Raw genomic sequence first — 24,197 nt, forward strand, 5'->3', positions numbered from 1 at the left:
GGCAGGGGCTGGCTCTACCTGCTTGTTGCAGGGGAGGAAACTAAAGCTGGGTAATGCCTCAGCACTGTGCACACCACAACATGTGGAGAGAGTGTCAGAGCTCACAGGGCTTCAGGTAGCCTTGAGAGGGAAGATGACAGTCCCACATGTCTCTAGCTCCCAGAGTGTGGGCTTCTCAAAGCATATTTAAAGATCAGCTTTGCATCTGCTCTGCATTGCATTTTGCAACTCCAAACTGGTTGATTTTTGTTGTTGTTGTTCTTCCTGCAACTACAGCCAGGAAAGGAAGTAGCACAGACTATGAATCAACTCCATGATTAGATCAGGAGCTCTGAGTGGTAGGAGAAAGGTGAAGTGAGCTTCCCTGGGCTGCTCACTTGGAGACTGAAGGGAGTTTGGCTTAGTTTCTTTTAGCTCAGGATGGGAACACGATGCTTCTGAGGTGCTCTTCTGGTTGTTGCAGCAGAGCCTCCTTGCTGCAGAGCTGGCTTCTGAGATTCTGACCCTGTCCTGGGTTGAGTCCAGTGGCTGTGGCATCCCCACTCCTGTGCTTCCCTGCCTCTGCAGAGGAGGGACACAAAGGGGGGCTGGAACACCTCTGCTACAAGGACAGGCTGAGGGAGCTGGGGCTGTTCAGCCTGGAGAAGAGAAGGGTCCAGAGGAGGGACACAAAGATGATCAGGGGGCTGGAACACCTCTGCTACAAGGACAGGCTAAGGGAGCTGGGGGTGTTCAGCTTGGAGAAGAGAAGGGTCCAAAGGAGAGACACAAAGATGATCAGGGGGCTGGAACACTTCTGCTACAAGGACAGGCTGAGGGAGCTGGGGCTGTTCAGCCTGGAGAAGAGAAGGCTCCAGGGAGACCTTAGAGCAGCCTGCCAGTACCTGAAGGGGGCTGCAGAGGGACTGTCTGCAAAGGCCTGCAGTGACAGGATGAAGGGCAATGGTTTGAAATGAGAGAAGAGCAGATTGGATGTGAGGAACAAGCTCTGCACCATGAGAGTGATGGAACACTGGAACAGGTTGCCCAGGGAGGTGGCTGAGGCCTCATCCCCAGAGATAATCAGGGTCAGGCTGGACAAGGCTCTGAGCAACCTGATTTGGTGGAGGCTGTCCCTGCTGAGTGCAGGGGGTTTGGACTGTCTGACCTTTGGAGGTCCCTTCCAACCCAAACCATTCTGTGATTCTATGATCTCAGCCACTCTTCAGCCCAAGCTGTTGCAGGTGACTGCTCTTGGCCTTCTGCCCACCAAGTGTCTGATGGGTTGGGTGCTTCTGGGAGGTGTTTTGTTTGGTTTCCACTTAGCTTAGCACAGCTATAAACCAGGGAGCTGCTCTATAAATGTATGCACTGGAGGAATAAAGTAAATGTGTGGGTTGGAGGGATAAATCAAAGGCTTAGCAAGGAATGGCAGTGACTTTGCCTCCTCCCTGTGTCCATGCTGTTGCTGCTGCCTCTGGCTGGGACCAGTGTGGGGTCACAGAGGTTACAGAATTAACCAGGTTGGAAAAGACCTTTGAGACCATCAAGGCCACCTATCACCCAACACCATCTGATCAACTCAACCATGGCACCAAGTGCCTCATCCAGGCTCTTCTTAAACCCTTCCAGGCATTTGTAGGAAGCTGGTTCAGTCCTGAAGGCTGTAATGTGGTGGTTACACTGCAGCCTGCTGCAGAGCAGCTGGAGCACTCTTACAGCCTCTTGTTTTCGTCTGTGCCTGGATTTAGTTGCTCCTGGCAGTGTGTTGATCCAGAAGTCTCATTGTTCTACCTGCTGCAGGGGAGTTTAGAGGCCAAGTGGATTTGGCCAGCAGGCATGAGGGAGTGGGCTAGTGGAGATGTGGCTGTCTAGAAATGAGGAGAGGCTGAGGGAGCTGGGGGTGCTTAGCTTGGAGAAGAGGAAGCTCAGGGGAGACCTTCTTGCTCTCTCCAACTCCCTGAAGGGAGGTTGTAGCCAGGTGGGGGTTGGTCTCTTCTCCCAGGCAAGCCCCAGAACAAGAGGCCACAGTCTCAAGCTGTGCCAGGGGAAGTTTGGGCTGGGGGTGAGGAGAAAGTTCTTCCCTGAGAGAGTTGTTGGCCATTGGGATGTGCTGCCCAGGGAGGTGGTGGAGTCCCCACCCTGGAGGTGTTCAAGAGGGGCTTGGATGTGGTGCTTGGAGCCATGGTTTAGTTGTCAGGAGGTGTTGGGTGACAGGTTGGACTTGGTGATCTCTGAGGTCTCTTCCAACCTTATTGATTTTCTGATTCTGTGTGGTTTAATGGCCATGGTAGTGTTGGGTTGATGTTGTCCTTGATGATCTCAGAGCTCTTCTCCAGCCAAAACAATTCCATGGCTGTATGATCCTGGAGCCCCTCTTGCTCTCAGATGTGATTCAAGCACCTTTATTTCTCCAGCTGTCCTGGAGAATTTTCCTGCTGCAGAACAAATGTAGTGAGGAGTGTGTGTGATGTCTTTTTCCTCTTCAAACTTGCTGTCCTGATTTCCTGAAGGGTGAGAACATGCTGGGTTTTCCAACCTTCTTGATTCTGTTATTCCTCCCTCCAATAACAGATGCATTTAGCCACAAAATAATCTAATCTGTTTAGCAACAGCTGATTGTTTTGGGGGGGGGTGGAGGTTCAGTGTCTTTGCAAAGGAATCCCTGAGGGCATAATTAGCCCAAGAGAAGGTGTGTGTGGGGGGGAAATCCAGAGAGAAAGATTGGGGTTGTGAGGCAGAGGTTTGCCTTTGTGCAGCTTCTCTTCAGCCTCTTGAAATGCTTTTTGCTTTTCACTCACCTTCAGACAGATTTACCTTCCTGGAGGTGCACTGAATATTGCTTAAGCAGTGGTTTGCTCTCAGCCCCGGCATGGAAGTGCAGCTAAATATAACCCCTGCTCCTGGCTGGAGTCGCTGCTGGCCCTCCTTGGACTTCCTTGCTTGCAGAGGCTTTTTTTACTTAGGGGGAGAGGTGCTCTGTGAGGGCTGCTTTGAAAAGCTGCAGCCCATCTTGTGTTGTCAGAAAAAAAGGCTCTGATGCCCTTGCCATCAGGGCTCAGTCTTGCATTAAATAGAAACACAGCAGAGAACTCTTTAGTGCCTGCAAGTCAGAAGGCCGGGGAGAGGCTGGCAGCTGGAGCGCTGGGCTCTGTTCTGTCTGCTGGGCTCCCATTCTGCTCTGCTTAATGCTTTGCTAATTTCACCTCCTGAAGTGGATGCCACAAAAGAAACTGAAAATAGGAGCCAACTTTCTCCTGTGGATGTTTCCTGGGGTGACTGGTGGGTACAGCCTGGCAGGTTCAGCAGTGGGCAGTGGCAGCCTGGGCTGCAGCGAAGGCAGCCGTGGCCAGCAGGTGGAGAGAGGGCATTCTGCCCCTCTGCTCAGCCCCCAGCTGCAGTGCTGTGTCCAGATGGGGGGCCCTCTGTGTAAGGAGGACATGGACTTAATGAAGAGGGTCTAGAGGAGTGTCCTACAAAGACAGGTTGTGAAGGTTGGGGCTGTTTGAGTCATTCTGCCCTGTGCTCAGCCCTGGTTAGGCCACCCCTTGAGTCCTGTGTCCTGTGCTCAGCCCTGGTTAGGCCACCCCTTGAGTCCTGTGTCCTGTGCTCAGCCCTGGTTAGGCCACCCCTTGAGTCCTGTGTCCTGTGCTCAGCCCTGGTTAGCCCACCCCTTGAGTCCTGTGCCCTGTGCTCAGCCCTGGTTAGGCCACCCCTTGAGTCCTGTGCTCAGCCCTGGTTAGGCCACCCCTTGGGTCCTGTGCTCAGCCCTAGTTAGGCCACCCCTTGAGTCCTGTGTCCTCACCATCACAAACCTGTCTGGGTGTCCTCATGGCTCACCTGAGTGATGCCTGCCAGGCTGTGACAGCCGGGAGGGCACAGCTGTGGTGCTGGAAGGGACAAAGTCAAGTCACAAGGAGCTGTCCTCCACTGCTTGCTCAGCAGCAGCAGGAGGCCAGGGGATGGATCCAGCTTTAGTACAAGTGTTCTTGACCTTTTGTAGAATGGTTTGGGTTGAAAGGGACCTTGGAAGACTTGGATCATACAGTTCCAACCCCCCTGCTATGGGCAGGGACACCTCACACCAGATTGTTCAAAACCTCTTCCAACCTTGCCTTGAACACTTCCAGGGAAGGAGCATCCACAACCTCCCTGGGCAACCTGTTCCAGAGCCTCACCAGCCTCAGTGCAAAGAATTCTCTGGGCAATCTGTTCCAGTGCCTCACCAGCCTCAGTGCAAAGAATTCTCTGAGCAACCTGTTCCAGTGTCTCACCAGCCTCAGTGCAAAGAATTCTCTGAGCAACCTGTTCCAGAGCCTCACCAGCCTCTGTGCAAAGAATTCTCTGGGCAACCTGTTCCAGTGTCTCACCAGCCTCAGTGCAAAGAATTCTCTGGGCAACCTGTTCCAGAGCCTCACCAGCCTCAGTGCAAAGAATTCTCTGGGCAACCTGTTCCAGAGCCTCACCAGCCTCAGTGCAAAGAATTCTCTGGGCAACCTGTTCCAGTGTCTCACCAGCCTCAGTGCAAAGAATTCTCTGGACACCTTCAAGGGTCTTAATGTCCTTCTTAAACTGAGGGGCCCAGAACTGGACACAGTCTGCTTGTCCTGGCTGGGTGCTAAAATGTTTGCATGCATCTCCTCACTGAGAGAGTGCTAAAACACTGGAACAGGCTGTTCAGGAGTGTGTGGTTGAGGCCCCATCCCTGGAGACATTCAAGATCAGGCTGGATGTGGGCCCTGGGCAGCCTGCTGTAGCTGGAGGTGTCCCTGCTGAGTGCAGGGGGCTTGGACAAGAGGACCTGTGAGGGTCCCTCCCAACCCCATGCAGTCTGTGGGGTTTGGTGTGCTTTCTGTCTAGGTGTTAGACTCCAGGTGGCAGTGGCAGCTCACAGCTGGCACAGGGATTAGTCACACTGGTGCAGGGCCTGAGATGTGCCACAGGGTTCAGACATTGGCCAGGGGAAGACTGCAAATCAGTTTTCAGAGTAGTGAGTTCTTTTCCAAAGCAGCTCAGATGAGGTCCAGAGGAGGCCACAAAGGTGACCAAAGAGCTGGAGGCACTCCAGGAGTTCCTCAGCCTGGAGAAGAGAAGGCTCTGGGGAGACCTTAGAGCAGCCTTCCAGGATCCAAAGGGGGCTGCAGGGGAGCTGAGAGGACTTTTACAGAGGCTTGTGGTGACAGGACAGAGGAGGTTGAGGTTCCTCAACCTGGAGGCAGCTGGATTTACATTAGGCCTCAGGAAGAAATTCTTCTGCATAAGGTTGGTGAGACACTGGTATAGGTGGCTCAGAAGTTGTGGAGGCTTCAAGCCTGACAGTGTTGGATGGGGCCTGGGACAACCTGGTCTGGTGAAAGATGTCCCTGCCCATGGCAGGGGGTTGGAACTGGATGGTCTTTAAGGTCCCTTCTAACCTAACCATTCTGTGAATCTATACATCATGGCTTTGTAGGTAGCAGTGTCCTGTCTCAGTGGCTGAGAGCTCAAGGGGGTCCTTGAAGAGACTCACATCTTTGAGTCCTTCCAGAGAATGGACTGTTAGAACTCTGATTTAGTTGAAAAGCTGCAATGCAGTCATTAATGGATAGAATGGAATGGAATAGAACAGAATTAACCAGGCTGGAAAACACCTTTGAGATCATCAAGTCCAACCTATCACCCAGCACCATCTGATCAACTAAACCATGGCACCAAGTGCCTCATCCAGGCTCTTCCTAAATACCTCCAGGGATGGGGACTCCACCACCTCCCCAGGCAGCACATTCCAATGGCCAATCTCTCTTTCTGGGAAGAACTTCTTCCTCACCTCCAGCCTAAACCTCCCCTGACACAACTTGAGACTGTGTCCTCTTGTTCTGGTGCTGGTTGCCTGGGAGAAGAGACCAACCCCCACCTGGCTACAGCCTCCCTTCAGGGAGTTGGAGAGAGCAATGAGGTCTCCCCTGAGCCTCCTCTTCTCCAGGCTAAGCAACCCCAGCTCCCTCAGCCTCTCCTCACAGGGCTGTGCTCCAGACCCCTCCCCAGCTTTCTTGCCCTTCTCTGGACCCCTTCCAGCAACTCAACATCAGGTCTTGCCTTGGACTCTGGAGCAGTCCCCATCAGTGACATTGGCCAGCTCTTGGGTTAAGAGTCTCTCTGTGGTCCATTTAGCTGAATTGTCAGGATGAGCAATCACCACATGCTTATCAGCCCAGAGTCCTTGCCTAATAACACTCATTTCACCCCAAAGCTGCTTTCAAAGCAGCAGTTTGGTGTCTTAGTGTAGTAAGAAAAAATGACATTTAATTTCAGGGGAGCTTGGCAGGCTTCTAGGTCATTCAAATTTTATCATCTAGAGCAGGATTAACTAATATAGACTTCAGATTAAACATTCTTGTGCCTTAAGTCAGCAGCTGAGCTGATTACTGTGAGCCTGCTTATAAATGAAGGAATCCTTTGACTATCAAGGCTGTAGAAATAATAACTGGATTGGCTTTGTTCAGCCTTAGTAGCTGAAGATCCATGGGGACTGTGAGCAGAGGCATAGAATCAACCAGGGTGGAAGAGACCTCAGAGATCATCAAGTCCAACCTATTCCCTACTACCTAACACCTCCTAACAACTAAACCATGGCACCAAGTGCCTCATCCAAGCCTTTTTTGAACCCCTCCAGGGATGGGGACTCCACCATCTCCCTGGGCAGCACATCCCAATGGCCAATCTCTCTCTTTGTGTAGAATTTCTTCCTCACCTCCAGCCTAAACCTCCCCTGGCACAGCTTGAGACTGTGTCCTCTTGTTCTGGTGCTGCTTGCCTGGGCATAGAGACCAACCCTCACCTGGCTACAACCTCCCTTCAGGGAGTTGGAGAGAGCAAGAAGGTCTCCCCTGAGCCTCCTCTTATCCAGGCTAAACATTGTCTCATCAAGACAATGCACTGTAGGTTGCCCAGAGAAATTGTGCAGGTTGCAACCCTGGAAGTGTTCAAAGCCAGCTTGGATGAGGCCTTGAGCAACCTGGTCTAGTAGCAGGTGTCCCTGACTGTGGCAGGGGGTTGGAACTAGATCATAGAATCAATAAGGTTGGAAAAGACCTCAGAGATCATCAAATCCAACCTGTCACCCAACACCTCCTGACTACTAAACCATGGCTCCAAGTGCCACATCCAATCCCCTCTTGAACACCTCCAGAGACCCTATGAGATTCAACACATCCAAGTGCCAGGTTCTGCACATTGGCCACAGCAACCCCAGGCAGTGCTACAGGCTGGGGCCAGAGTGGCTGAGAGCAGCCAGGCAGAGAGGGACCTGGGGGTGCTGGTTGACAGATGCCTAAACATGAGCCAGCAGTGTGCTCAGGTGGCCAAGAAGGCCAAGGGCATCCTGGCCTGCACCAGGAAGAGTGTGGCCAGCAGGAGCAGGGAAGTCCTTGTGCCCTGTGCTCAGCACTGCTTAGGCCACACCTTGAGTCCTGTGTCCAGTTCTGGGCCCCTCTGTTTAGGAAAGATGTTGAGCTGCTGGAAGGTGTCCAGAGAAGGGCAAGAAAGCTGGGGAGGGGTCTGGAGCAGAGCCCTATGAGGAGAGGCTGAGGGAGCTGGGGTTGCTTAGCCTGGAGAAGAGGAGGCTCAGGGGAGACCTTCTTGCTGTCTGCAACTCCCTGCAGGGAGGTTGTAGCCAGGAGGGGGTTGGTCTCTTCTGCCAGGCAAGCAGCATCAGAACAAGAGGACACAGTCTCAAGCTGTGCCAGGGGAGGTTTAGGCTGGAGGTTAGGAAGAAATTCTACAGAGAGAGACTGATTGGCCATTGGGATGTGCTGCCCAGGGAGGTGGTGGAGGAGCACCTGGTGGACACCTGGAGGTGTTCAGGGAGAGACTTACTTGATTAGGTGGGTTGGATAATAAGTTGGACTCGATGATCTTGAAGGTCTCTTTCAAACTGATTCTATTCTATTCTCTATTCTATTCTCTATTCTTTAAGCCCAACCTGGTTTGCTGAGGTTGTGCCAGGGGAGGTTTTGGTTGGATGTTAGGAATAACGTCTTCACTGCAGGGACTGGAACAGGCTGCCCAGGGAGGTGGTGGAGGTGTTCAAGAAACCTGTGGAGATGGCACTTGAGGACATGGTTCAGTGGCCATGGTCGTGTTAGGTTGATGCTTGGACTCAAGGATGTCTAGGGAGCTTTGCCAGCTGAACCCATTGTGTGATTCTAAGATGAGAGCCAGCCTGGGGAGATGGGAGCAAGAATTAGGTCCAGAAGAAAGGAGCCTGGGCAGACCTCTGTGGGCTTGAAGTGGCAGAGGAAGTGGAGCAGCATGCTGTGGATGCTGTGTGTGTCTTCACAGGGTTTCATTCTCAGCTGGTGCTGGCATCTGCTGCCACTGTGGTGCCTGCCTGGCTTTGTGTGGAGGGCTTTGGGGCACATCTGAGCTCCCCTGGGGTGCCAAGGAGCAGGGTAGGGGCATTGTGCTACTTTTGCACTGGTGGGAGGTGAAGGCCAGTTCTGAGCAGAAGGCTTTCCCACTGCTAAATTGATGCTGATTAGCAGGAAGGAGGCTGTGATACCTAAAACTTGGTGTTGGCCTTGCAAGTGTTAATCCAAGCAGCTGGTTGAGATGTGCTGGGCTTGGGGACAAGCAGGCCATCGAGCTATAAATGTGTGTGGGGGTGACACAGAGAAGCTCCTCAAATCCCTCTTAGGTTCATTTTATTACCTTTTTTAATGCTGATTTTGAAGGGATCTTTTAATCCCCCAGACATCTTGGTCTCTAAGCTCTTCCTTTCAAAGGGGAAAACAACCAACTCAAGCAGTTTGGGAAAGAATGGCACTTGGTGCTTAACGAGCATGGGGGAATTAATCCCCCTGGAGCACTAAAGTTTCCCATGCAACTCTGTTGATCTTGGCTGGGAAGTGATGTGAAATCAGCTCTCCTCTGGGTGTGCAGCAGCAGATCCCTCACCATGGCTCCACCATGACTGGTGGAGATGGAGTGGGTTTGAGCTGAGCCCTGCCTTTGAGTTCACAGATTCACAGAGTGGGTTGAGTTGGGAAGGACCTTAAAGCTCATCCAGTTCCAGGCCCCTGCCATGGGCAGGGACACCTCCCACTAGCCCACATTGCTCAAGGCCTCAACCAGCCTGGCCTTGAACACCTCCAGGGAGGGGACATTCACAGCCTCCCTGGGCAACCTGTGGCAGTGTCTCCCCACCCTCACTGTCAAGAATTTCTTCCCAATCCCCAGCCTCAATCTCCTCTCTTCCAGCTCAAAGCCATTCCCCCTTGGCCTGTCACTCCTGGTCCGTGTCAAAAGTCTCTCCCTGGCTCTCCTGTAGCCCATTCAGGTAGTAGAAAGCTCTAAGGTCTCCCTGGATCTTTCTCCAGGCTGAGCAGACCCAATTCTCCCAGCCTGCCTTCACAGGGGAGGTGCCCCAGCCCCCTGATCATCTTTGTGGCCTCCTCTGCTCCAACAGTTCCTTGTGCTGAAGGCATCAGACCTGGATGCAGTGCTCCAAGTCGGGGGGGTCTCACAAGAGCAGAGTAGATTCTCCACTGGAACCAGATGACCTTTGAGATCCCTTCCAACCTCAAGCAGCCTATGAATGCTTGTGGGCAGCAGCTGGTCTGTTCTGTGTGTCAAGCACTGCAGGGTAAAAGCCAGGCTCTGGTTTGTTTGTGCTGTTGCAGGTTATAGACTGATTGGAAGCCACTCTGGGGTGAAGCTCTGCCGATGGACGAAGGTATGTGCTCATCATTTCTCATCACAGAGATCCATCAAGGGGCAGATTTGCTCAGCTATTGCCCTTCCCAGATGAAATGTCCTTCACAAGTGTGCCATTGCTTGCACACAAGTGGCCATGAAGGTGCATTCAGAGGAGTGTGGCCAGCAGACCAAAGGAGGTTCTCCTCCCGCTCCGCTCTGCCCTGCTGAGGTCACACCTGGAATATTGCATCCAGCTCTGGGCTCCCCAGTTCTGGAGGGACAGGGATCTGCTGGAGGGGGTCCAAGGGAGGGCTACAAGGATGCTGAAGGGACTGCAGCACTGCCTGGGGAGGAGGGGAGGGAGGTGCCTGGGGAGGGAGGTGGTGGAGTCCCCATCCCTGGAGGTGTTCAAGAGGGGATTGGATGTGGCACTTGGAGCCATGGATTAGTTAGTCAGGAGGTGTTGGGTGGCAGGTTGGACTTGATGATCCTTGAGGTCTTTTCCAGCCTTCTTGATTCAGTGAGTCTATTTGTGAGGTGCACTGATGCCAGGGCTGCTTCTGCTGGCTGCTCTTACAAACAGTTCTCCCTTCTGTCATTTGTGTGTGTGTGTCAGGAGAAAGCCATGAAATGTCTACAGGAAAACTTATCAAAGTCTGTTAATGCTGTGACTGAGGGAGAAAAAAAGCAGAGAACTTGGTGTTTTTTCTTGAAGGACTGGAATTTAATGCAGCCCTGCAAAGCCATTTCACAAAATAAATAGCAGCTCTGTGTGCTTAGATAGGCCCAGACCTATTTTTAGCTGAAGCAGGGAGCTGAATGTGAAGCATTCTAATAAATGGAGCTGAAATTGGTTACAGGCAGTGGCTTTGACTTGGATTCACACTAATGTGTGAAGATCTTCAGGAGGCTTGTTTGAGATTTGTATCAGCAGAAAGCAGGAGGCAGGGACAGGAGGATTAGGAGTAAGCAGAGCTGCCTAGTGAGAGCTTAGATGAAAATGATTGTGTTCTGTCACCTTCTGCAAAAGAGCATCTTAGGAGGAGTCTGATTTGCCTGCCTGGGGGAAACCAAACTGGAACTTGGTCTCCTAGAATGTGGTGAATCTCCTGAAACCTGTTCAAGGAAATGAACCTGAAAGGAGCCTGCAAGAAAGCTGAGGAGGGACCTTTGGCAATTGCTTGTAGTGATAGGAGGAGGGGGAATGGATTGAAGCTTGGGGAGGGCAGATTCAGACTGGAGGTTAGGAAGAAATTCTTTCCAGTGAGGGTGGGGAGCCACTGGCACAGGTTGGCCAGGGAGGTTGTGGATGCCTCCTCCCTGGAGGTGTTCAAGGCCAGGCTGGATGAGGCCTTGAGCATCCAACCCCCTTGCTTATGGCAGGGGGCTGGAACTGGATGAACTTTAATGTCCTTTCCAGCCCAGGAATGGGTAGGGTAGAGTAGAATAGAATAGACCAGGTTGGAAGAGGCCTTCAAGATGATTGTGTCCAACCTATCAACCAATCCAACCCACCTAAACAACTAACCCATGGCACCAAGCACCCCAGCAAGTCTCCTCCTGAACACCTCCAATGACGGCGACTCCACCACCTCCCCAGGCAGCCCATTCCAATGGGCAATCACTCTCTCTGTGTAGAACTTCTTCCTGACATCCAACCTAAACCTCCCCTGGTGCAGCCTGAGACTGTGTCCCCTTGTTCTGCTGCTGCTTGCCTGGGAGAAGAGCCCAACCTCTGCCTGTCTACAACCTCCCTTCAGGGAGTTGGAGAGAGCAAGAAGGTCTCCCCTGAGCCTCCTCTTCTGCAGGCTAAGCAACCCCAGCTCCCTCAGCCTCTCCTCACAGGGCTGTGCTCCAGACCCCTCCCCAGCTTCCTTGCCCTTCTCTGGACACCTTCCAGCACCTCAACATCTTTCCTAAACTGAGGGGCCCAGAACTGGACACAGGACTCAAGGTGTGGCCTGAGTAGTGCTGAGCACAGGGCACAATGACCTCCCTGCTCCTGCTGGCCACACTCTTCCTGATGCAGGCCAGGATGCCATTGGCCCTCTTGGCCCCCTGGGAACACTGCTGCCTCCTGTTCAGCTGCTGTCAACCACTACCCCCAGGTCCCTCTCTGCCTGGCTGCTCTCAGCCACTCTGCCCCCAGCCTGTAGCTCTGCCTGGGGTTGTTGTGGCCAAAGTGCAGCACCTGGCACTTGGATGTGTTCAATCTCCTGCCCTGGGCCCCTGCCCATCTGTCCAGCCTGTCAAGGTCCCTCTGCAAAGCCTCTCTACCCTCTTACAGCTCAACTCCTGCCCCCAGCTTGGTGTCCTCTGCAAACTTACTGCTGATGGACTCAATGCCCTCATCCAGATCACCAATAAAGATGCTAAAGAGCATGTGGTGCTGAGGGCCATGGGTCAGCACCAGCCTTGGTAGAGAATGGTTTGGCTGCATGCTCTTAAAGGCCTTTGCCAACCATGGTGATTTGGTGAGTCTCTGCTCCAGGCAACCTGTGTGCTAAACAGGAGTTAAACCCTGGTGGGGAAAAGCTGCTGTGCTGCTGTGGAGGCAAAGGCAGCATCCTGCTGGAGCTGCTGACTGCTGTGAATGAGGCTTTATGAGGTCAGGGTATTTAATTTAGTGCTAGCAGGCAAAAAAACCTCTCCTAGACAAATGAAAAGCATTGAGTGTTGGGGAGGGCAGCCCTGGAATTGATCCTTGGTGCTCCCCAGGGAGCTTTTACCATAATATTTCTTGCAGCTTAAGTGGCTTCACCTGCTTTCAGAGCTGATTCAGTTAAAAGCTCCAGCTAAGCACGTTGTTAGGCTGTGCTGAGAAGTTATTGATGATGTTAAAGGTTCTGCCCTCTAAAGCAGATGTGAATTTGACATCCTGAGTGCCTTCCCCCCCCCTCCCCCCTTCTGTAGGGCTGTGCATGAGCAGTCATGCTGTGTGCTGCTCTGAGTTGCTCCTATGGATTTCCCCCAGCAGACAGCATCTGTCCCTATTCAGAGCTGTGACCTTGCTTCCAAGGTCTCTCACAGGTGGCTTGGGACACCAAAGTTCACTGATTCAGTTGGGTTGGAAGGGGTCCTCAAAGGTCCTCTTGTCCAACCCCACTGCAGTCAGCAGGGACACCTCCAGCTAGAGCAGGCTGCCCAGGGCCACATTGAGTCTGATCCTGAATGTCTCCAGAGGCAGGGCCTCAACCACAGCCCTGGGCAACCTGTTCCACCCTCACTGTGCAGAACTTCCTCCTGATGCCCAACCTAAACCTCTCCTGCTCCAGATTCAAACCATTTCTCCTTGTCCTATCATCACAAGCCCTTCAAAACAGTCCCTCCCCAGCCTTCCTGTAGGTCCCCTTCAGCCACTGAAATGCAGCTCTAAGGTCTCCCTGGAATAGAATAGAATTAACCAGCTTGGAAAAGACCTTTGAGATCATCCAGTCCAACCTATCACCCAACACCATCTGATCAACTAAACCATGGCTCCAAGTGCCACATCCAGTCCCCTCTTGAACACCTCCAGGGATGGTGACTTCACCACCTCCCTGGGCAGCACATCCCAATGGCCAATCTCTCTTGCTGGGAAGAACTTTCTCCTCACCTCAAGCCCAAACCTCCCCTGGCACAGCTTGAGACTGTGTCCTCTTGTTCTGGTGCTGCTTGCCTGGGAGAAGAGACCAACCCCCACCTGGCTACAGCCTCCCTTCAGGGAGTTGGAGAGAGCAAGAAGGTCTCCCCTGAGCCTCCTCTTCTCCAGGCTAAGCAACCCCAGCTCCCTCAGCCTCTCCTCACAGGGCTGTGCTCCAGACCCCTCCCCAGCTTTCTTGCCCTTCTCTGGACACCTTCCAGCATCTCAACATCTTTCCTAACCTGAGGAGCCCAGAACTGGACACAGGACTCAAGGTGTGGCCTGAGCAGTGCTGAGCACAGGGCACAAGGACTTCCCTGCTCCTGCTGGCCACACTCTTCCTGATCCAGGCCAGGATGCCTTTGGCCTTCTTGCCTCCTGGGCACACTGCTGCCTCATGTTCAGCTGCTGTCAACCACTACCCCCAGGTCCCTCTCTGCCTGGCTGCTCTCAGCCACTCTGCCCCCAGCCTGTAGCACTGCCTGGGGTTGTTGTGGCCAATATGCAGAACCTGGCACTTGGATGTGTTCAATCTCCTGCCCTTGGACTCTGCCCATCTGTCCAGCCTGGCAAGGTCCCTCTGCAGAGCTCTCCTACTCTCTAACAGCTCAACTCCTGCCCCCAGCTTGGTGCCCTCTGCACATTTCCTGCTGATGGCCTCCACCCCCTCCCCAAGCTGGTCAACAGGGACATTACCTCTTCTCCAGCTGAGCAACCCCAACTCTTCTCTGCCTGTCTGTGTAGGACAGGTTCAAAGAAGTCCAAGGCTGAAGGCTGCCAGTGTGTCCAGGGAGGAGGCTGCACAGCCTTGGCTGGGCTCTGGGTGGTGTGTTCTAACACTCTTGGCCTGTGTGTCTTTGCTGGCAGTCGATGCTCCGCGGCCGCGGCGGCTGCTACAAGCACAGCTTCTACGGCATCCAGAGCCACCGCTGCATGGAGGCCACCCCCAGCCTGGCCTGTGCCAACAAATGTGTCTTCTGCTGGAGGTAAGATGCTTTTGGGATAGGGGCTGTGCTTTCCCCTGTTCTCTCCTGCTTCTCAAACCCGAGGCAGTCTGCCCTTTTCGCCTGGGGGAGGCAGGGTTGGGAAGGAAGCAGCTCTGTTCCCCCTTCCTCTGCTGCTCTCCTGAGAGCTGTGGAGCCTGCGGGTCAGGGGAGGTAGAAGGTGAGCTCTGTGGGTGGGCTTCACATCTTGGAGGCTGAAGAGGGTCTGAGGGCCTCCCCATTGTCATTCCCTCCCTAGAGCTGTGTCTTCTGCAGCCAGGTGTTGAGCCCCATCAAGTCCCTGCTAGCTGGAGCCCGGTGTAAGCAGGAGTCAGGGAGGGACAGGCACTTCTCCATCTCCTGCCCTCAGTTCCCACTGCTGCCTGCACAGGGTGCTTGGGAGAGGTTTGGTTCCTTCTGGAGATCACTGTCTGGGGCTCCTCGTGGCTCCCTGTGCTCTGGAGAAGATAAGCTTGGCTCATCTTGTGCCATGCCACCAAGAAGGTTCAAACTTAAAGTACCTTCACCTTCCCCAATTCTCAGTGGGTGTTCTCACTGAGTAAAAAGGGATGACTGGCTACCTGTGGCCCTCCTGAACCAGGGGGTAATGAAAGAGTTTTAGTCAGGAAAGTGACTGCTCTCAGAGGCATTTGTTTGCTGATGCTTTAAAGGCAAGGAGCTTGGGTCTGAGCTGGGAGCTGCTCTCCCTGCTCCCTGAACTCAGTGCCTGGCTTTGCAAGGGAGGGTTTTGCACAGGTAGGGCAGTGCAGGAAGGGATCAGTGAAGGAAATGGAGGCACAGCAGGAGGAGCTGTTAGGTATTAGGTAATAGGTTGGACTTGATGATCTCTGAGGTCTTTTCCAACCTGGTTGATTCTGTGGTTCTATGAAAAGCAGTGAGGTGAAAGCCTGCTGAGTGGGAGGATGTGGTGGCTGTTCCTTGAGTTCTTTTGTCTTCTGCCTTGCTAGCTGCTGCACTTTGGCCACAGCCCCAGGCAGTGCTGCAGGCTGGGGTCAGAGTGGCTGGAGAGCAGCCAGGCAGAAAGGGACCTGGGAGTGATGATTGACAGCAGCTGAACATGAGCCAACAGTGTGCCCAGGACCTTCAATCCCTTCCCTCTCATCCTGTGTTGGTGCTCCTGATGGGCTGTCATCATTGGGACAAGGAACAATAGATGTAAGCTGCAGCACAGGAGGTTCCACCTCAACACAAGGAGGAACTTCTTTACTGTGAGGGTCACAGAGCACTGGAACAGGCTGCCCAGAGAGGTTGTGGAGTCTCCTTCTCTGGGGGCTTTCAAGGCCTGTCTGGATGTGTTCCTGTGTGACCTGAGCTAGATTGTATGGTCCTGCTCTGGCAGGGGGGGTTTGGGCTTGATGACCTCTTTGGGTCCCTTCCAACCCCTGGCATCCTGTGAGCCTGGGATCTGCTGGCTTGGAAGGACACAGGCATGTTTGAGGTGCAAGTGTTGTGCTTTCCTTCAGAGCCCTCTCATGCCTGGGAAGACAGGCATGGGGTGACAGGAAGACAGGAATGGGTTGTGGGGAGATTCAGGCTGGAGGTGAGGAGGAAGTTCTTCCCCATGAGAGTGGTGAAGCCCTGGAATGGGTTGTGCAGGGAGGTGGCTGAGGCCCTGTCCCTGGAGGTGTTTAAGCCCAGGCTGGATGAGGCTCTGGGCAGGCTGATCTAGTGTGGGGTGTCCTTGCCCATGGCAGGAGGGTTGGAACTGGCTGATCCTTGTGGTCCCTTCCAACCCTGACTGAGTCTATGATTCTAAGACAAATGTACCTCTCATGGCCTGCTCTTCTCCCCCTTCTGTATCAGCCAGCCATGGTGCATTGAGTTCTGCAGTGGTGACTGAGCTGGTTAGGAGGAGATTGCATTATTGCTCCTCTGTCCCTACACAGAAGGTAGATCATAAACAGCAAATAGAAAGCAATAACAGGATGAGAATGAGGCGTTTTGTCCCTGCTAGTGTACTGCAGAGCAATTCACTCTGCTCCCCTTCAGAATGCCCCAGCTCAGTATTTCTGTGCAGCAGCAGCAGCCTGTCTGGAGTGTGGGCCTGGAGTGGGGAAGCCAAAGCAGTGTAAATTGAAGAGTGCACTAATTGGGATAAATGGCCACGTGGGAGCCATTCTCTGTGCCTCCAGCTCAGCCTGCAGCTCGTTTGTCACTTGAAGAGCAGGCCTGGAAGCAGTAGCCCTAATGATAATGAATGCTTGAGGCCTTATTTCACTAATGGCAACAACCTGAATGCAAGGAAACAGCTTTCCAGGGGCCTGTGCTGAGCAGTGTTCTCATTTGTTTGCCTCCTGTGAGGGGAATGGGTTGCAGTTCTTTGCCTGTCCCAGATGGACTGAGCTGTCTGTCTGCTCTTCTCAGACCTCTGCCATGGATTCACAGAATGGTTTGGGTTGGAAAGGAGCTTAAAGGTGATCTGGTGCCATGGGCAGGGACACCTCCCACCAGCCCAGGCTGCTCAAGGCTTCATCCAACCTGGCCTTGAACACCTCCAGACAGGGGGCATCTCCAGCCCCCCTGGGCAGCCTGTTCAGTGTCTCCCTGTTTCACCAAGTGGGATGAGCTCCTGAGAGACCTGGGCTAAGGGAGACACCAGAACAGGTTGCCCAAGGAGGTTGTGGATGCTCTTCCAGATGGACTGCAGCTGTCTGTCTGCTCTTCTCAGACCTCTGCCATGGATTCACAGAATGGTTTCGGTTGGAAAGGAGCTTAAAGGTGATCTGGTTGCAATCCCCTGCCATAGGCAGGGACACCTCCCACCAGCCCAGGCTGCTCAAGGCTTCATCCAACCTGGCCTTGAACAGCTCCAGACAGGGGGCATCTCCAGCCCCCCTGGGCAACCTGTTCAGTGTCTCCCTGTTTCACCAGGTGGGATGAGCTCCTGAGAGACCTGGGCTAGGGGAGACACTGGCACAGGTTGCCCAAGGAGGTTGTGGATTCTCCCCTCCTTGGGGATGCTCAAGGCCAGGGTGGATGAGGCCTTGAGCAACCTGGGCTGGTGGGAGGTGTCCCTGCCCATGGCAGGGGGCTGGAACCCTCACCCTCCAGAATTTCAAGGCAGAAGACTTGAGCTCAATGTAAGACTCCCTCCCAGAGCTCACTTGAGGCACACTTCAGCCTTGACAGAAACCAGAAGTGCTGTGAAAGAAGCTGCTTTTCTTTGTCCCCTTTTTCAGATGCTGGCCTTGGGTTGCTGCAGCCTGTGTGTGTCTGGGAGCTGTGCTGGTCAGGTTGATGTGGTGGAGGAAGAAGGGACTTCCATACCCACTCTCCTCCCATGTCAGCATGGTTCATAAACCCTGCAGCCTCTCTCTTGCTCTCTCTCTCTTTCTGGGTGTTTATACAAAACATGTTTCCCTGCAAAGTGAAGTCAGCAGGTTCCCAGGTTGGAAGGGACCCTCAGAGGTCATCTTGTCCAACCCCCCTGCAGTCAGCAGGGACACCTCCAGCTAGATCAGGCTGTCCAGGACCACATAAAGTCTGATCTTGAATGTCTCCAGGGACAGGGCCTCAACCACCTCCTTGGGCAGTGTCTCCAGTGTCTCACCACCCTCACTGTGCAGAACTTCCTCCTGATGTCCAACCTGAATCTCCCCTGCTCCAGTTTCAAACCATGATCTTTAAGGTCCCTTCTAACCCAAGCCACTCTATGAATCATCAGGTTAGAGCATTTCCTTCTAATATTTCCAATGCAAGAGAGCCATGGACCTGCTGGAGTGGGTGCAGGAGGAGGCCACAAAGATGATTAGAGGGCTGGAAAATGTCCCCTATGGGGCCAGGATGAGAGAGTTGGGGCTGTTCAGCCTGGAGAAGGGAATGCTCCAGGGAGACCTTAGGGCTGCATTTCAATATCTGAAGGGGACCTAGAGGAAGGCTGGGGAAGAACTTGTAATGATAGGAGAAGGGGAAATGGTTTGAAACTGGAGCAGGGGAGATTGAGGTTGGACATCAGGAGGATGTTTGGCACAATGTCCCATGGGCAGGGACACCTCCCACCAGCCCAGGTTGCTCAAGGCCTCATCCACCCTGGCCTTGCGCATCCCCAAGGAGGGGAGCATCCACAACCTCCTTGGGCAACCTGTGCCAGTGTCTCCCTTAGCCCAGGTCTCTCAGGAGCTCATCCCACCTGGTGAAACAGGGAGACACTGAACAGGTTGCCCAGGGGGGCTGGAGGTGCCCCCTGCCTGGAGGTATTCAAGGCCAGGTTGGATGAAGCCTTGAGCAGCCTGGGCTGGTGGGAGGTGTCCCTGCCCATGGCAGGGGATTGCAACCAGATCACCTTTAAGCTCCTTTGCAACCCAAACCATTCTGTGAATCCATGGCAGAGGTCTGAGAAGAGAAGACAGACAGCTGCAGTCCATCTGGAAGAGCATCCACAACCTCCTTGGGCAACCAGTTCCAATGTCTCCCCTAGCCCAGGTCTCTCAGGAGGTCACCCCACCTGGAAGAAACAGTTCTTCCAAGTGCCCAATGTCACCATCCATTTTCAGCCATTCTGAGAAGCCTTTTTCCCCTCCATGCAGGCCAGGTTTTACTGGAAACCAACCACCCCTTGCAGGTCCTTAATCAGGTCAGCCTCAATGTAACTCTGCAGGCACAGGTGCCTGGGTGGGATAAACCTGTTACCACCTTCTTAGCAGCTGCCATCTGTGCTGCAGACATGAAGCAACAGGGTTTTCTGACCTACTCTTGGCCAAATGTGGGGTGGTTTGTTTTTTAAGCCAGGTTTTATGCCTTGCTGTGCAGCTCTGCACACTAAGCCTGCAGATAAAGACTGCTTGTGACTCCTTTTATCTTGGTCTCTTCTCCCTGCCTGGTGACATTTGTGCAGCCTGCCAAGGTTTCTTGCTGCAGAACCACTGCAGCTCTCTCCCAGGATGGCTGAGGAAAAGGCCATGGAGCTTGTTTGTTTGCTTTCCCCCCTGCTTTGCCATGAAGTGCTGGAGTTCAGCTGCTTTCCCTGGGAGCTGGATGTCATTTGCAGTTGGCTGGCTCGGAACCAGCAGTCATGGGTGGAGCCAGCAGCCAAGCACACTCAAGCTTAGAGGTTTGGTGAAAGACACAGCTTGACCTTGCACTGGAGGCCTTCCCTCTCCTTCCTGTCCCTGGAAAAGCTTTGGCCCTGGGAGGCTGGTAGAATGGATGGGGTTGGAAGGGACTTTAAAGTCTCCAGGCAGACCTGATTTGATTGTTCCCTGGCTGAGTGTCCAAAGCCCAGCCAATTATTGTGGAGACCTGGAACAGCTAATTCAGATTTAAGTGAGGGGGGTTGGTTCTTTTTGCACTTGAGGAGGAGGCAAACCAGGCAGAGAGAAATACCCTGTGCAGAAGCTGCTTGGTCTTTCTCTTCTGTACCTTTGTGATCATAGAGGCACAGAATGTTAGGGGTTGGAAGGAGGTCATCCAGTCCAAGCCCCCTGCCAAAGCAGGATCACCTAGGGCAGGCTGCCCAGGAATGCATCCAGACAGGCCTTGAAAGCCTCCAGAGAAGGAGACTCCACAACCTCTCTGGGCAGCCTGCTCCAGGCCTCCAGCACCCTCACGGCAGAGAAGCTTCTCCTCATGTTGAGGTGGAACCTCCCGGGTTCCATCTGCTACCCATTGTTCCTTGTCCTGCCACTGAATTGAGCCTGGCCCCTTCATCTTGACCCCCACCCCTCAGATATTGATAGACATTGATCAGATTCCCTCTCAGCCTTCTCTTCCCCAGATTAAACAGCCCCAGGGCTCTCAGTCTTTCTCCACAAGAGAGATGTTCAAGGCCCCAAGTCATCCTCATTGCTCTCTTTTGGGCTCTCTACAGCAGATCCCTGTCTCTTGAACTGGGGAGCCTGAAGCTGGACATAATACTCCAGGTGTGGTGTCACCAGGGCAGAGCAGAGAGGCAGGAGAACCTGCCTGGACCTGCTGGATCCACTTCCCTTGATGCACCCCAGGATACCATTGGCTCTCTTGGCCACAAGAGCACATTGCTGTCCCATGCAGAACTTGCTGCCCACCAGGGCTCCAAGGTCTTTCTCCATGGGGCTGCTTTCCAGCAGGGTGACCTCTGGTCTGGTCTGGTGCCTGGTGGTGTTCCTCCCCAGAGGAGTTGTCCTTATTGAACTTGTGCCCCTGTGCTCAGCACTGGTTAGGCCACACCTGGAGTCCTGTGTCCAGTTCTGGGTGCCTCAGTTTAAGAAGGACACTGAGAGACTTGAAGGTGTCCAGAGAAGGGCAACAAGGCTGGGGAGGGGTCTGGAGCACAGCCCTGTGAGGAGAGGCTGAGGGAGCTGGGGTTTCTTAGCCTGGAGAAGGGGAGGCTCAGGGGAGACCTTCTTGCTCTCACCAACTCCCTGAAGGGAGGTTGTAGCCAGGTGGGGGTTGGTCTCTTCTCCCAGGCAGGCCAGCAGCCCCAGAACAAGAGGACACAGTCTCAAGCTGTGCCAGGGGAGGTTTAGGCTGGAGGTGAGGAGAAAGTTCTTCCCAGAGAGAGTTGTTAGCTATAGGAATGTTCTGCCCAGGGAGGTGGTGGAGTCCTCATCCCTGGAGGTGTTCAAGAGGGGATTGGATGTGGCACTTGGTGCCATGGTTTAGTTGTCAGGTGGTGTTGGGTGCCAGGTTGGACTTGATAATCTCTGAGGTCTTTTCCAACCTTATTGATGCTATGAGGTTCCCATTGGCTCAGCTCTGCAGCCTCTCCAGCTCTCTGCTTGACTGTTTCAGCTTTAGCTTGTACAGTAGACAAGAGCTGGAGTTCTGCTCTGATGATCTAAACAAGTGTAGCCACAAGCCAGTGCTCCCAGACAGTAAGCTCCTCAAAATGAAGAGATTAAAATTTAATCTCTCATAGGAGAGGTACTTCAGAAGGCCATTAAAAAAAATTAAGAGGGAACTGAAAGCCCAGATTAAAACAAAAGCTTCTGCTCATTAAGGGACTTGACTCCAGAGGTTAAATCCTTCAGGGAGATGGGAAATGTTCTCCTATCAAAGGAGTTGGCACTGCAGGTCTGTAAAGCTGGGGATGGGAACATGAAAGCTCAGTCTCCTTGGATCTCCAGCCACCAACTTGTTCTGCCAGGTTCACAGAATCACCAAGGCTGGAAGAGACCTCAAAGATCATCAAGTCCAACCTGTCACCATAGACCTCATGACCAAACCATGGCACCAAGTGTCACATCCAATGCCCTCTTGAACACCTCTAGGGATGGGGACTCCACCACCTCCCTGGGCAGCACATCCCAGTGGCCAACATCTCTCTCTGGGAAGAACTTTCTCCTGACCTCCAGCCTAAACCTCCCCTGGCACAGCTTGAGACTGTGTCCTCTTATTCTGGTGCTGGGTGCCTGGCAGAAGAGACCAACCCCCACCTGGCTACAACCTCCCTTCAGGGAGTTGGAGAGAGCAAGAAGGTCTCCCCTGAGCCTCCTCTTCTCCAGCCTAAGCAACCCCAGCTCCCTTAGCCTCTCCTCACAGGGCTGTGCTCCAGACCCCTCCCCAGCTTTCTTGCCCTTCTCTGGACACCTTCCAGCATCTCAACATCTTTCTTAAACTGAGAGGCCCAGAACTGGACACAGGACTCAAGGTGTGGCCTAAGCAGTGCTGAGCACAGGGCACAAGGACTTCCCTGCTCCTGCTGGCCACACCATTCCTGATCCAGGAATATTCAAGGTTCAGCCTCACCAGTGCCAGAAGTGGGTTCTAAAAACCTTCTGAAGTTCAGTTCTCTCTTAGTTCAGAGCAACCAACCCAGCCATCCTGGGCTGAAGTCCTCACTGCTGGTACTAGGAGCTGCTGCCAGGTGGTGTAGCAGGACCAAGGGATCTTGCTCTGCTTTTCCTTTGCCTGCAAGGACCAGTGGTGGTCTTGGCTTGCAGGTCCCTGCTGGCTGTGACCTCTCTCAGTGCTGCATTCTGGGGCTCACAGCCCCCTGTTTTATCCCAGTATGTCTTCAGCAACTGGGATTTAAGAGGGGCTGGGGCGGAAATCTGTGGCTCCTGCTAGAGTGAGCTCAGCATTTGAGCTTTACCTGTGTGCCTTAAATCACTTTTTATGTGCTCCTCAACAAACTTTCAGCAGATTGCTAGTGACTGCTGCTGTCAGCCAATTCATCCAGCCTGCTCTAGGGTGGCTGTATCTGTCCCAGTGCAGACATTTCCTTCAGATAAAACAGCTCTAACCTGTCATCTTCCTAATCCAGTCTGGGCTCTTCACCTTGCCCTCAGGAGAAAGCAGAAGGAAAGGAGCAAAGAGCTTTCTTGGCATCACAGAGAAGCACTGAACACTGCTTGCTTGTTGCACTGGACAAGCTTTTTGCTTGCTCTTCCTCTTGCTTCTCACATCATTATAGGGAAAGTCCTTCCTGTAGCCCTTTTCTGTGTCCTTTGCTAGCTGGCTCTGATTTCTTTTGCCTTGACCTTCCTGATGCTGCCCTTCTGTTCTTGTGCTCTTGGCTCTCATTTGCAGCTGGAGGATCACAAGGTTGCAGCCAAGGCTGTGATTGTGCCAGGCTGGCTTCCTCTCACTCTTCAGATCTCTGTGCTTCTTGTTGCTGCAGTTTGCACTTCTGCATCAGTAGGTGTTAAAGACCTGCCAGGTCTGAGCTCCTTTGAGCTTCAACTTTTATCTCCTCAGGGATCTCACCCACCAGTTGTCAGTGGCCACCAAAATCTGCTGCTTGGACTCTTGGTTTTTTATCCCTCTCTTCCCCCTCCATACCTTCTGGGAAGAAGAGCAAGGAGGCTGGGGAGGGGTCTGGAGCACAGCCCTGTGAGGAGAGGCTGAGGGAGCTGGGGTTGCTTAGCCTGCAGAAGAGGAGGCTTAGGGGAGACCTTCTTGCTCTCTCCAACTCCCTGAAGGGAGGTTGTAGCCAGGTGGGGGTTGGTCTCTTCTCTCATGCAGGCAAGCAGCACCAGAACAAGAGGACACAATCTCAAGCTGTGCCAGGGGAGGTTTAGGCTGGAGGTTAGAAAGAAATTCTACCCAGAGAGAGAGTAATTGGCTATTGGGATGTGCTGCCCAGGGAGGTGGTGGAGTCCCCATGCCTGGAGGTGTTCAAGAGGGGATTGGATGTGGCACTTGGAGCCATGGTTTAGTTGTCAGGAGGTGTTGGGTGACAGGTTGGACTTGCTGATCTCTGAGGTCTTTTCCAACCTTATTGATTCTATGATTCTTCCTGCTGGGGGAGACCAAAGCCTTGAAGGAGAGGGGGGTAGGAGAGTGGTGTTCAAAGGTGCCATCTGAAAGCTGTGTCAGAACCTGGGAGCTGTTTCTTGCTTTTTATGTTCTTCAGCAATGCCAAGGTGCCCTGGGTGACAGAGGGGTGGTTCTGGCTTAATCACAAGTGACAGAGGGAATGTCTCTTTCCTTCAGGCATCACACAAACCCAGTGGGCACAGAGTGGCAGTGGAAGATGGACCAACCTGAAATGATCTTGCAGGAGGCTATTGAGAACCATCAGAACATGATCAAGCAGTTCAAAGGTAACTTGCTCCCCCCCCCTACTTCTTCCCTGTTAATGATCCTTTAGAAAAGCAGCAGGGTCTTCAGAGCAGAGGGGGAAATGCCCTGGCCAAGTGTGAACTGCTGGGAAGGAGATGTGAGGTTTAGAATGTCAGAGGGATGGGTGAAGAGATGGGGCAACAAAGCTGGGGGAGAAGGCTGGTGAGGAGCAGCTGAAGGGATTGGGATTGCTCAGCTTGGAGATCAGGAGGCTGAGGGGAGACCTTCTGACTCCCTGCAGGTCCCTGAGAGGAGGTTGGAGTGAGGTTGGAGGTAGCAAGTCACAGAACAAGAGGAGATGGGCACAGGTAGCACCAGGAGAGGTTTAGATTGGATGTTAGGAACAAGTTCATCTCTGCAGGAGTGGTCTGGCAGTGAAACAGGCTGTACTCCTTCATAGAAAGAGTTATTGGCCATGGGAATGTGCTGCCCAG

At 53.3% G+C, this 24,197-nt stretch overlaps 1 protein-coding gene across 2 annotated transcripts in view; it reads left to right on the forward strand.

The window, feature by feature from the left end:
* The window catches only part of LOC137449170 (S-adenosyl-L-methionine-dependent tRNA 4-demethylwyosine synthase TYW1-like), a 110,794-nt gene that overhangs the window by 23,485 nt on the left and 63,112 nt on the right, over positions 1–24,197 (forward strand). For both annotated transcript variants that reach the window (XM_068154426.1, XM_068154427.1), the window contains exons 9-11: positions 9,639–9,691; positions 14,144–14,262; positions 23,635–23,744. In XM_068154426.1, coding sequence (XP_068010527.1) covers positions 9,639–9,691; positions 14,144–14,262; positions 23,635–23,744 — 282 coding nt within the window. The remainder of the gene's footprint in view (positions 1–9,638; positions 9,692–14,143; positions 14,263–23,634; positions 23,745–24,197) is intronic.

This window comes from Melanerpes formicivorus, unplaced genomic scaffold (assembly GCF_026170545.1).
Source record: "Melanerpes formicivorus ecotype bairdi unplaced genomic scaffold, bMelFor1.0.p_v2 SCAF_29, whole genome shotgun sequence".
Lineage (NCBI taxonomy): Eukaryota > Metazoa > Chordata > Aves > Piciformes > Picidae > Melanerpes > Melanerpes formicivorus.